At 37.1% G+C, this 14,559-nt stretch overlaps 1 protein-coding gene across 2 annotated transcripts in view; it reads right to left on the minus strand.

Annotated features, from left to right (window-relative positions):
- Positions 1–1,046: 1,046 nt before the first annotated feature.
- The window catches only part of disc1 (DISC1 scaffold protein), a 168,269-nt gene continuing 154,756 nt past the window's right edge, over positions 1,047–14,559 (minus strand). The window contains exons 12-14 of one of the 2 annotated variants that reach the window (XR_011340101.1): positions 14,169–14,238; positions 12,534–12,578; positions 1,176–1,212 (exon numbers count right to left, since the gene is read on the minus strand). Coding sequence is in view for 1 of the 2 variants with exons in the window: in XM_069885052.1 (XP_069741153.1) it covers positions 1,057–1,212; positions 12,534–12,578 (201 nt within the window). In the remaining variant the exon portion in view is untranslated. Of the gene's footprint in view, positions 1,213–12,533; positions 12,579–14,168; positions 14,239–14,559 lie in introns of both variants that reach the window. The other variant, XM_069885052.1, reaches the window with a different exon arrangement.

Raw genomic sequence — 14,559 nt, forward strand, 5'->3', positions numbered from 1 at the left:
GACTAGTCTACTTCAATTGCAACTCATTCCACTACTTCCCCATAAATTGTCCCAGTGAAACATCTCAAGGCCTCCCTGCTACACCATTGCTTTAGCTACACATTCATAATCTATTGTCCAATTCCTTTATATGTCAGCACATGGCACTAGAAGTAATCCAGTGATTACAATCCTAGAGGTCCCCCTCTTTAATCTGCTTCCTAGCTCCTTAAATTTATGTTTCAGGATCTCATCCCTATTTTTTTTTAACATAAGCCACAAGTATGGATATGAACTATTATCTGTAGCTGTTTAGAAAGCTCTTCAACTGTATGACCTGAGGACCACACACCATCCTCGATTTACATCTACAGGTGTAGAAAAGCCTATCTATTTCCCTCTCTATTATGTGTATCATCACCATTGCCCCTGAATTCTCATTCCACCCTCATAGGCAGCTGAGCCGACCACATTGCCATATTCTTAGCTCTCATTGGACTCCTCCCCAGAGTTAGATTTACCTCAATATCTTGATTTTTACAGCTGTATAAAGGATCTGCTGGGCCATGACGTTAGACTGGGGGTGGGGGGGGGAGAAACGGCATACTTGTGTGTTGTCGATGGTCTATAGAACCTCATGGATGCTTAATATTGAACCACCAGATCAGTTTTAAGTCTATTCCATTCACTATTATACACAACTGTAGGTATTTATCGCAACGACTATGCAATGGCATTCAATGAAGTAATTTCAACATATCCAACTAACAATAAAATAACTCATCAATGATTCATCTCATCATCTCAATAATCTTTTAAACAAAACAAGTTACAGTACAATAATTGAAGTAGCAAAAAAATAGATTAGCTTGCCACCTAAAAGATACGCAGTTTGCTAAATAACTCCCATAGTCTAAGCTTTTATTGTTCTTCCACCATTTGAAATGCAAATTCACTTTGAACAGAACTCTACTAATCTTGGAAGAACTGGCTGCTGTCTAATTATTTTTGAAATCTTACAAATATATTGTATTCCTTATAACAAAATCAGTAAACACTCACAGTTTGCAGCAAAGTCTAAACTAGTCTGCGATTCCAATACAAAAGGATATGATTAAGAGTGTCATCATGATTGTTTACTGCCACTTGTAGCTGCTCTTCCAAGCATGCCAATCTGATGCTAATATCTTCACATTGTTCTCCTAGGTCTACTGCAGAACCCTTACAGGCAACCTGCAAAAACAGAAAACACTCTCTGAACAAATTGTATTATTCTTAAGAGGTACACTTTGAAGTGTAGCAAAATATGCAAATCTTAAAACAATTGTTATTATTGCATATTATTTTTTGTTTAATTATTGTTTGACACAACAGATAGGCCTGCAGAAGTGATGACTACAGACTACTAGGTCTAAGTTGGCAACAATTCAGACGTAGGAGTGGATAGTACTGGACATTGGTACTTCACTGAGCTCTGCTCCATATAATGCTGATTCCTTACAGTGTTCTTGCTCCTCCACACCAACACTCATAGGAACATATCCACTTGTATCTTAAAATGACCCATTCAGGCTGCCTGCTGTTGGTGTTGGAAACTTGACACAAACCCCTGTTCAGCCTAATAGTGGACGCAACAGTGCCTGGAAGCTGATATGAATCCCTGTCCTCCAATAGCATCCTCCAAGCAGTGGATAATTCAAAGGTTCTGTGTGGAGATGGAAGGTGCTGGATGAGTTGGGGGTGACAAATGCTGTTATTTAGTTCAAAGATGTGGGGGTCAGGAGAAAGCCTGTGGGGGAACTGCAAAGTCTGGGCCATTGTTGGGACTGGATGGCATATTCTCCATGTGTTGACAAACCATCTCAATCTCTCTTATCACCAGAAATAAATGCAATAAAAAATGATGTCTTTCATTTTCTTACACAGTTCCTCTCAACCCAGAGATTCTGTTATGAGAATAAGCCAAAGGCCAATACCACTAATGAGCCTATTGCTATCGAGAAATCTCTGAACAAGTGAGCAATGAAAAATAAGAGAAAGGGAGACAGCTACTTTTGTAAGATCTGGAAGCAGCTGCTACCAATGACAACAATAGCCTAGTGGCCAAGATCATACATCTTAGTACAAAGGGATTGCATCACCTCTTCAGCCCACTTGACACCATGGCCAAGTGTGCAAAGGTTTAGTGGGTATAGAAATCTTCAGAAGTTTGTGTTCTTCCACTGGATTTCATGAAAAATCAGAATGTCCAAAGGTTAGGATTTCCACCATTGCTCAAGAGTCTTAATACCACCAACTCCACAGATACCTTGACCACACCTCTTCTCACCATGTTTCCCGTAAGGTTTCTATTCATTCTTTCAATTCCTCAGCCTCCGTCACATTTGCTCCCAGGATTAAGTTGTCCATTCAAGAACATCTGAGATGCCCACCTTTTTCAGAAAATATGGTTTCCCTTCTAATGCATTAACTCAACCCTCACCTGCATCTCTATTTCCTGCACATCTGCTATGGCCCCTTCCCCATACTTCCCCATCCTGCAGATGTAATGAAGACAGAGTTTCCCTTGTCCTTACCTACAATGCCATCAGCCTTCGCATCCTCTGCAATTTCTGCCACCTACAATGGGATCCCATCACCAGACACATTTTCCCTTCTTCTCTGTGCTTTCCTAAGCACCCTTCGCAACTCTCCTGTTCATTCATTCCTTCCCATCAATTGTCCCTTGGTACCTACCCTGTGACTGCAAGAAGTGCTATACTTGAACTTGCCTCCTTCATCACTGCTCAGAGCCCCAGAGTCCAAGTGAAGCTGCAGGACTCATTTATTTCATTTGGTGCTTCTGTTGTGGCCTCCTCTACATTGGGGAGACTGGATGCAAACTAGGAGATAGCTTTGATGAGCACCTTGGCTCTGTGCACTGCAACAGCGAGGACCATCCAGTTGCTAACCATTTTAATTCCACACTCCATGGCTGGAGTGACCTGTCTGCCCATGCCTTCATGTACTGCCAAACTAAGGCCACCTACAAACTGGTGCAACATGTTATATTCTGTCTTGACAGTCTCTAACTAAACACCATCAATGTGAACCTCCAATTTCTGTTAAAACCCCTCTCTCCATCTCTCTCTTTCCTTACCCCTCTGTGTCCCTTCCTTCAGCTCCCCATCCCCTTCTTTCTATAAGAGAGCTGCCCTTCTTAGCCCTCTGGCCTTTCCCCAAACACCTCAGCTTGTTTCTCTTCTACCCTCACATCAGATTCCATAGCAGACATTACTTCCCTGCCACTACATTCAGCCCTAGTAAATCTGGATAAGGATAACTATGACAGACTACTATTCATTGACTAGATATCCACCTTCAACACAATAATGCCAGAGAAACTCATCTCCAAACAAGTCACCTATGTCCCTCAATATCTTCTACCGATGCACCATTAAAGAATCAAGTGCCTTACTATGTGTACACGAACCGTTCCAGCCAAGACTGCAAGGAACTGCAGAGTTTGAGAATGTGGCTCAGTCCATCACACAAACTCCCCGCCCCTCCACTGATTCCATTTATACTTCTCATTGCCTTGCAAAAATAGCCAACATACTACTTATCCCACCCCAACTATGCCCTCTCCACTGCCTGTTGGGAAGAAAGTTCAAAGTTCAGATTTATTGTCAAAGTACATACATGACACCACACACAACCTTGATATTCTTTTTCCTGTGGGCTAGGCAGAATTTCTACTTATTTGTATGCAAAATCTGTACTCAATAAAAGATGTATATTGTTAAGAGAGAAATGTAAACAAATAAAGAAGGGCAAATAAACTGACTATAAAGAAAATAAATATTCAATAAAAAATAATATGCAAATCAAGACTCCATCAATGAATCCCTGATTGAGTTTTTTTTAAGGAATGTGATGGGGAGGGGTAGCAGCTGTTCCTGATCCTGATGGTATGAGTCTTGTGGCATTTATACCTCTTTCCTGATAGAAGCAATGAGAACAAAATGTGTGCTTGTGTGGATCTTTGATGATCGCTGCTGCTCTCCAATGGCAGCGTTCTCCCCACCATCAAGAACATCTACTGAGAGTTTTACCTGTGATGTATTGGGCTCTGATCACTGCCTTTTGCAGGGCTTTCCACTCAGAAGTATGGGTGCCCCCATACCAGGCCATGATGCAGCTGGTCAGCACACTTTCCACTACACATCTGAAGAAGTTTGCAAGTTTTTCAATTTCTTTCCAAACATCCTCAAACTCGTGAAAAAGTAGAGATGCTGACATGCTTTCTTCACGATGAAATTTGTGTGCTGCATGAAGAAAGATCCTCCAAAATAGCAACTCCCAGGAATTTAAATTTGCTCACCCTCTTCTCCCCTGATCACTATATTGTACATCTCTAGTTTTCACCTCCTCAAGTCAACAATCAACTCTTTGGTTTTTGGTGACATAAGTGCAAGGTTGTTGTTAACACACCATTCAGCCAAGTTTCAATCTCCTTACTCATCGCCCCCTTTTATACAACCTACTATCAAGATATCATCAGCTAATTTGTATTGTTTTATTGTTATACCAAGGCACACAATCGTAGGTGTAAAGTAAGTAGAGCGAGGGTCGGGGGGGGGGGGGGGGGGGGGGGGGGGGGGGGATGGTGGTGAGCTAAGAACGCAGCCCTGAGTTCTCCAGTACTGATGGCAATTGTGGAGGAGACATTCTTACCAATCCTCATTGATTGTGGTCTGGAGGTAAGGAAATTACATGAGTGAGATTACACACCACCAGATTCAAGGACAGTTTCTTTCCTGGTGTTTTTTTTTTAAACTTTATTTATTCGTTCAAAATACAGATAGTAAATAACATATACAACAATAAATCAAAAACATGAACATTCTATTTTATAGAAAAAAAAAGAAAAAAACAAAAAAAGAGAGAAAAAACACCTCCCCCCCTTCAGCCAGCTCTCCTAAGGAGAGTCATAAAGAAAGAAAAAAAAATATTAGGAAAAATTAAACAGACATATTAAAATCTAATCAACATGAATCAAAATGTAAATATTCTGAATATAACAACCACTTACTAATAAAAAAGCAATAGTTATCACACGAGACATATACAATTTTTCCATTATTAAACAGTATGTCCTCTCATTATGCCATCTATTAATATCAATCATATTCGTATCTTTCCACATACTAACAATACATTTTTTCTCTACAAATAATTCTAAATATACAAAAGCAACTTGAAATGTATCTTATCCCAAACCTTTCAGAAGTTGCAAACTGCCCAATAAAGATACTATCAGTTCTAAAGGTATTTTAGTCTTATACAGATTTGGATTTATCCCAACCCTTTTTATCCATACCATCCTATAATATTTAATACATAAATGAAATATAACCCTTCTCTGATACCTTCATAAGAAGTCTCAAATTTAGTCATTTCAGGTAAAATCATATCACTACCAAACACACATTTTACCAAAGATCAAATTTAAAAATAAAGAAACAAAGAATTCTTATCAATACCATAGCTGTCCCTCATCGTTACGCTTAATCGAACTGTTTAAACCTCGAACATTAAAAGTAGCAAACCTCAACTTTAACATATCTACTAATATTACTAAAGACTAATAATATCTTTATATAAAAACTCATTATCGTATATAGGCCCTCCAATAGGAGAAAAAAAATCACAAAATAAAACCTAGATAAAATTAAAATAAATTAAAAAAATAATTAACAAAACCACCCCCCCCCAAAAAAAAACTACCAAAAGGTAGTAAGCCCTAAACAAAATTTGGGTGTAGATCACCCACCAGTGGCTGATGACTAATAGAACCTAGAACAAATCTCTTCCTCCCCAGCCGAACAAAAAAAATCTCAAAATATCATAATAACGTAAAAAGTAAAAAATGAATAAGAAGATTCTGCTATTCATCCAAGAGGTTCCAAACTCGGAGATCCCATTTCAAAAGAAGTTGGACTCTTTCCATTCCTGTTTTTCCCATTTCCACCATTTCTTCCGTTTCCAGAACAACCAGATTTTTCTTTAGGAGACAATGGTGGACTACGTCTTTGTCCTCTTATATCTGGCAATGAATCAGCAAAAATCATTGCTTCTTGATCATCCTCAAAAAACCGAGATTGATAGTCTCCATGAAATACCTTCAACACTGCCGGATAGTGAAAAGTGGACTTATAACCTTTACGCCACAAAACTTCTTTAACTGGATTAAATCGACGTCGACGTTGAATAACCTCTTGACTCAAATCAGGATAGAAATAAACTCTGCTATTCTGAATCAATAACGGAGTTTGTCATTTTCTTGCATTTTGCACCGCCAGTCGAAGTATTACTTCTCTATCCAAATAATTCAAACATCGAATTATTACAGGTCTCGGAGGCTGACCAGGTAAAGGTGATCTCCTTAAAGTTCTATGAGCTCTTTCTAATACCAAGCCTTCAGAAAAAAATTCTTGCCTTAGTACTTGTGGAATCCAATCTGTAAAAAAAACGAAGAGGATCTTGTCCTTCCATACCTTCTGGCAAACCAACAATTTTCACATTATTCCTTATACTTTGATTCTCCAAATAGTCTATTTTCCTCTCAAACAATTCTATAACGGATTTTTCAACCTTCAACACTTTTTCTGTATTAGAAGCCACTTGTTGTTGACATTTCAAAAAAGCACACTGAAATTTTTAAAAAATCTTCACAAGATGCTTCTACACGTGCTTTAACTGTATTCAATTCTGAACTTATCCTTTGAGCCAACTCATTCATTATAGGCTGAATGACAGCATTTAACTGCTTACATTGTAATTCAGAAAAGATCAGCCCTGCTTTCTCTAATGCAGTGGCAGAACCAGGTAACTGCAGCTCCTGCTGCAACTCAACAACAGGCATTTTAACGGTCTTACTGCGGGTCTGGACTCCCAGCGACGGCACCCTGACTTCCTCAGGGGGTCGACGCTGGTCTCCCCCCCGCAGCTTGCAGTTCCCTCAAAAAATCACAGATGAATTCGAGATCTTCAAGTTGAAATGCTTCCTGAAGCGTTTCAGACAATGGCATCTTCTTCCTGCGTGCCCCCTCCGTTAAAATCGGCAGGCTGCCAGAATCGGGATCCACTTCTTGGGAGCACGCACCTTCTTCCAGAGAACGGGTAATTCCAGCGCTGTCCTTCACTTGGTGAGTTGTAGACATTTTTTTTCAGCTCCCACAGGCAGTCTTTGTAGCTTAGGCACTGAAGAAATTAAACTTGAAGCTGTAGCAAGTTGTTTAGGCCCCAAATCTTCAATACTTCGAAAATGTAACTTCTTCTGCATTTGAGGTTTAATCTTTAAACCATAATAGTTCCTTAATACTTTAAACTAAATTTTTTTTTTTAATTTTTTATTTTTCACACCATAAATCACATTAACCATGATACACACTTTTTCCTTTTCACACATATACAGTGCCATTTTCTCCCCCCCTCCCTTCTCCCATCCCACACTCCCTACCTCCCCCCTCCTGTCCATTTAATGTACAAAATCTAGGATACATTAAACCAGTCAGACAATGTTGTCATTCAATAAAAATACACCAGAAATTCCACTGAGTCCATTCTTTTCATTTCCTTTTCCTTCCGTTAACTTAGGTAGTGATTGTCGCCGGTAGGTTTTCGCTATTATGTTTAATGTAAGGCTCCCATATTTGTTCGAATATTTCAATATTATTTCTTAAACTATATGTTATTTTTTCTAATGGAATACATTCATTCATTTCTATATTCCATTGTTGTATTTTCAAATTATCTTCCAATTTCCAGGATGACATAATACATTTTTTTGCTACGGCTAGAGCTATCTTAACAAATCTTTTTTGTGCTTCCTCCAAATCAATTCCAAATTCTTTGTTTTTTATGTTACTTAGGAGGAAGATCTCTGGATTCTTTGGTATATTGTTTTCTGTTATTTTATTTAATATCTGATTTAGATCTTCCCAAAATTTTTCTACTTTCTCACATGTCCAGATTGCATGAATTGTTGTTCCCATTTCTTTTTTACATTGAAAACATCTATCAGATACTGTTGGGTCCCATTTATTTAACTTTTGAGGTGTAATGTATAGTCTGTGTATCCAGTTATATTGTATCATACGTAACCTCGTATTTATTGTATTTCTCATCGTTCCAGAGCATAACTTCTCCCATGTTTCCTTTTTTATCTTTATATTTAAATCTTGTTCCCATTTTTGTTTAGTTTTACCATTTGTTTCCTCATTCTCCTTTTCTTGCAGTTTAATATACATATTTGTTATAAATCTTTTGATTATCATTGTATCTGTAATCATATATTCAAAGTTACTTCCCTCTGGCAAACTCAAACTGCTTCCTAATTTATCCTTCAAGTAGGATCTCAATTGGTAATATGCCAGCGCTGTATCTTGAGTTATATTGTATTTATCTTTCATTTGTTCAAAGGATAAGAATCTATTTCCTGAAAAACAATTTTCTATTCTTTTAATCCCTTTTTTCTCCCATTCTCTAAAGCAAAGGTTATCTATTGTAAAAGGGAGTAACTTGTTTTGCGTCAATATTAGTTTTGGTAATTGATAATTTGTTTTATTTCTTTCTACATGAATCTTCTTCCAAATATTGAGTAGATGATGTAATACTGGAGAACTTCTATGTTGTACCAATTTTTCATCCCATTTATATAATATGTGTTCAGGTATCTTTTCCCCTATTTTATCTAATTCTAATCTAGTCCAATCTGGCTTTTCCCTTGTTTGATAAAAATCTGATAGGTATCTTAATTGTGCGGCTCTATAATAATTTTTAAAGTTTGGCAGTTGTAAGCCTCCTTGTTTATACCATTCTGTTAATTTATCTAGTGCTAACCTCGGTTTCCCCCCTTTCCATAAAAATTTCCTTATTATTTTCTTTAACTCCTTGAAGAATTTCTCTGTCAGTTGTATTGGCAATGCCTGAAATAGGTATAATATCCTTGGAAAAATGTTCATTTTAATACAGTTTATCCTTCCTATTAGTGTTAGTGGTAAATCTTTCCAATGCTCTAAATCGTCCTGTAATTTTTTCATTAGTGGATAATAATTGAGTTTATATAGTTGGCCGAGATTTTTGTTTATTTGTACACCTAGGTATCTTATTGCTTGCATTTGCCATCTAAATGGTGATTCCTTCTTAAATTTTGAGAAATCCGCATTATTCATAGGCATTGCTTCACTTTTATTTACGTTGATCTTGTAACCCGACACTTCTCCATATTCCTTCAATTTCTTATATAATTCTTTTATTGATAATTCTGGTTCTGTTAAGTATACTATAACATCATCCGCAAATAAACTGATTTTATATTCCTTGTCTTTTATTTTTATCCCTTTTATATTATTTTCTGTTCTTCTCAATTCTGCTAGTGGTTCTATAGCTAACGCAAACAATAAAGGTGATAATGGGCATCCCTGCCGTGTTGATCTGCTACTTTAAACTAAAATTGAAGAAGTTTAAACTTGAAAACAAAGGGTTAAAAAAAGGGTACTTAAAAGTCCGGCCAGAGAGGTCGAGATTACAAGTCTAGGCTCTATGCCATCTTGCCACGCCCTCCCCCCTTTCCTGCTGTTATTATTCTTCTGAATGAACCTCATACATACAAAATTATGCTGTCTTTGCTCTTTACCAACTGTTCTCTCACAGTAACTATGCACTTCTTTATTATGTTTTACTTCTTGTACCTTGAGAGATACTTCTTGTATCTCAGGAGTCACCATCTCAGAGGACCCTTCCTGGGCCCAACACACCAATGGCATCCTGAAGAAAGCATGACAGTGCCTCTACTTCCTCAGGAGTTTATGGAGATTTGGCATGATATCAGAAACCCTGGTAAATTTCTACAGAAGTGCGGTGGAAAGTGTGCTGACTGGCTGTATCACAGTCTGGTATGGAAACACCAACACCCCTGAGCATAAAGCTCTCCAAAAGGTAGTGGATACAACCCAGGACATCAAAACCAGAACCTTCCCCACTATTGAGAATATCTACAGGGAACGCTGCCATCGGAGACCAGCAGCAATCATCAAAGACCCTCATCACCCAGCGCACACTCTGTTCTCGCTGCTGCCATCAGGAAAGAGGTTTAGGTGCCACAAGACTCACACCACCAGGTTCAGGAACAGCTCCTCAACAACAAACTCAATCAGGGACTAATTTAAGGACTCTTACTTGTGCACGTTATTGATTTTCTTTGCTCTCCCTGCATTGCACTGTTTGTTTGAATTCGTTATCTGTCTACAGTTCTTTTGAATGCTTACATGCTCAAGCTGTATGCAGTTACCGTAAATATTTGTGTACAATGCGATCCATGTATAATGCGACCCCTCCCCATTTTTGAGGGGAAAATTTTTTACCCCCGTGTATAATACGGCCCCCCTCCCCTCACCCGCCTGATTTGCGCTGGCATCTCTCTGCTCGCCCGCCTGCCTGGCCTCCTGAGTCGCGCTCGCGTTTCTCCGGTCACCCGCCTGGCTGCCTGAGTCACGCTGGCGTCTCTCCACTCACCTAGCCTCCTGAGTCACGCTGCCGACTACCGCTCGCCTGGCCGGCCACCCGAGTTGCGCTGCCAACTACCGCTCGCCCACCCGCCTGCAGAATTTTTTTTTTTAAATGTTACTCTCGTTTATAATGCGACCCCCACTCCCATTTTTGATGGGTAAAAGGGGGAAGGTTTTTCGCATTATACGCAAATATTTAAGGTAATTTTTGCACTACCAATTGGTAGCAATTCTGCCATGCCCACAGGAAAAAGAATGTCAGGGTTGAATGTGATGTCATGTATGTACTCTGACAACAAATCTGAAATCTGAATAGGATTTCTAGTTTGACTGCTTGCAAATAAACTTTGCGTATGTGACAAAAAACTTTAAGGCATTGAAGTATGATTTAGCTTCCTCAATAACATAAATTTGCATGTTAATAGATAAGTTAAACTAGTATACTAATATTCTTTTGAATGGCTGCTCTTAAACTGCTTCAATAGCTGCACTTTAGGTCATTAATGATATTTATGGAGAATTTCAACTTTTCATTGTATTTCATCTCTATATTGATGAGCATTGGAAAGCAGAAGGCCATTCACCCCTTTGAACTGTTACGGGTTATATTATATATAAATACATATTTAAAAGAGATAGATTGTGGGGGTTTAGTGTGGGTCCCTTCACAAATAAACACTTCACAAAAGAGATCTCATTTAAAATGCAAGAGCTTTGCTGAAAGTCAGTCACCAGTGGCTTTGCAAAAGACAATGGAACTGTTTTGGAGGGAAAAGCAGATGCAAATAAACTGGCCAGGCTCAAAGAGCTGATAAGGTTGTGAATTCAGCCTGTTGAAAAACCCTTGAGGTTCTTACAAGAGGAAATGCTGGCTAGAGTGTTTCTCTTGAAGTAATGGAAACAAGAGAAGAAGAGGTTATTTGGAAAACCAATGATTGGGAAAGTTTCTTCGGCAAGACACTGAAGTGGCTGATCAGAGGGAATCAGTTTGTGCATGTCCAACGAGCAACAAATTTCTCTCTGAAGCCAGTGCTTGGTGAAGATTCATAAATGTTAAATTCTGTGCACAGCATAAGAATTATCTGATAACGGTGAACTTGGAGGAGTGAGAAGTGAAATTGGACTATTAAAGTAAAGAACTTTCCTGAACATATACACATTACATACACATGCACTTAGAATTAGAAGGGGATTAAGTTAAAGTTTGATTCTGTTTTTATATTTAAAGAAAATTAAAAACAACTTTTGTTTAAATAACCATTTCTATTGCTGAGTTTTGCGGTCCTCTGCTATTATCAGTCTCTCCTTTCCTTATCCATCTTTGATGGATATCCTGTCATTAGTTAGAGCCATAGAACATTATAGCACAGAAACAGGCCCCTCGGCCCTTCTGGTCTGCCCCAAACTATTTTTCTACCTAATCCCACTGACTTGCACCCATTCCATAGCATTCTATATCCCTCCCATCTTAAACGTTGAAAATGACCCTGTATTTTAATGCATCTTCAAGTGTAGGTGCTGGCTTTGCCAATGGAAACCCAATGGGTCTGAGAAAGAAAAGTATTTGCATTTTCTTTTCCTCCAAAAGGTTTAATTCTACATGAAGAGAAATGAAAAGTCTCTCTTTAACCTAATTCCCATCATTTAACCACTGAAGATCATTTCTATTCATTCATATTCAAGACCCCAACATCATAAATGTAACATTTAGATTGAATTTGGTCCTTGATTCAATTATAGATTTATTTTTGAATAAATTGGTGAGAATGGTTTAACATGTGGATAATCAATGACATAGATTTATATTTGGAACCATCATAGACAAGGATTCATACTTAAACTGCTATCAAACGCCATATCTTAAATTTCAAAAATAGTGCTCATGTTTTTAATTGGAAAGCAACAGTATCTTTTTTGAAACTGGATAGGTTGAAATCCTATAACCCCTTATTAGTGCTAACCAAACAATGAAACACTAAAAATTATGATCTAAATACTCACCTTCAACTGTGAACTTTCAATATTGAGAAGACATTTCACTGATACCTAAAAAATGAACATGCTAAATATTATGGACATATCAAAGATAATGTAAGCAGTTCACATGAATTATTATTCAAAAAACATCATAAATAGACTGATAAAGGAACAAGTAATGAATTTATGGCAAGTGAAAAATTGTCAAGGAAAGGCAATAGCTTAGCACATCTTAAAAGCAATCTTAGAAGTAGTACATAAAAATGCTGGCAGTGAATATCACAACAAACAAAGTTTTTCATCACAATTTGATAAATTCACTTTGTTTTGGAAAGATTGTGGAAATTAAATCTACGAAATTCCATTCCGTATAATGTGAAAAAGTTAAGAGTTCTCAGGTAATTTTTTCACACAACAAAAGAATAACAAGCTAAATTATGTAATTAAAATACAGGATCATTTACAGGTTAATTCACAGCTGTTGACAAACAAGGGAGCCAATTGTGTTGTGAAAGACTACAGTGGGCAGCAGTGAACATTTTTGGCCTCGAGATTTTGATCTATGAAGCAGTGATTAAACATTTATTTATTGGGTAACTCACCTAAAAAATAATTCTTTTGTTATTTAGACACAGTATTGGTCAAATTTACATTCAAGTAAATCATGATAAAAGTCATCAACATATACTTTTATATTTCTGATTTCCAAATTAAAGAAAGCTAAGCTTTGAAAGCTTATTTTATGATGCCACACACACCTTGATGTGGAGGAATGGCAACCCAGAACAGAGATTCATGTTGCACAAAAATTATATGGGAAACAATTTTTTTTTTAATGCTTTGGAGGTCAAACTTGTTTGGTTTGGTAGTACAAGACAGGCAACGACATACCCAAGCTGTGCAAAGAATATAGCTTCCACTTGCATTTACCGGATTTGTTTAATAATAAAAAAATTAAACTATGCCTGCTATACAATTCCTTCTGTTTGTTCAACCTTAATATTTCTAATGCTTTAGAATTACTGGACCTATATTCCTTCACTTTAATAGACAGATTATCTTGTATTATACCTTCTGATAAAAATGGACAAAATTAAATTCACTTGAAAAATACATCAGGTTATTTAGATTGTTAGTTCCTAATAGTTTTGAAATTCAACTTTAATTTTTACATATAATATACACATTAACTACATGACATGATTCTAAATATCTGATTTGTATTGTACACTATTTTCTTTGAGTTGTAATTCTATGAATTGTAATTCAAAGACACTGCTTTACTTTTCATGCACTATTTTTATTTTTTTAAATATTAATTATTATAAGATGATTCATAATATGAATGTTTGCACCATGATGCTGCCACAAAACACCAAATTTCGTGACTTGCTCATGACAATAAATTCTGATTCTGAACTCAAGATTAGCAGGGATCACACTTGTAACAACACTAGATCAAATTACTCTAACCTAAATGCCAGACGAGATTCCCCTAATGCAGTTTCTCCAATGGAAATGCAGGATCACAGATATTCTCCAAATTTATAAAATAATAAAAATGCTTGAGAAGTACCGTATTCAAAGTCAATTTTCAAAACAACTGACTACTTACTACACAAATATTTGATTTAAGTATTACCTTTGACTGTTTCTCACCTTCACTGATTTGGAATCTAGTAGGTTACTGGGAAGTCAATCTCTCCTTCAAAGGGACAGAAAGGGTACACTGCACAGCATGCAGAGCATAGAAAGAGGTAAGGAAATTAAAAAGCAAGTTTCAGACATTTAACATATACTGTTAACTAAGTCCAAGAGAATAATTAAAATTAGGTCCTATTACAAAGTTACTCATCTTCATGCAAAATCAAAATCAAGAATCGACATGCAATAGTGCATAATATGAGAAAGGCTGTTAATTAAGTCAGTAAAGCAAGAGAAAAGAATGTTGTCAAATACAGATGAAATCCAGTTCAGCTAAACAGCAATGACAAGCTTAGATTTTCAGAAATATATTTACAGTAAAAATCTATTAATCAGGCATGCTCAG

This window comes from Narcine bancroftii, chromosome 6 (assembly GCF_036971445.1).
Source record: "Narcine bancroftii isolate sNarBan1 chromosome 6, sNarBan1.hap1, whole genome shotgun sequence".
NCBI lineage: Eukaryota > Metazoa > Chordata > Chondrichthyes > Torpediniformes > Narcinidae > Narcine > Narcine bancroftii.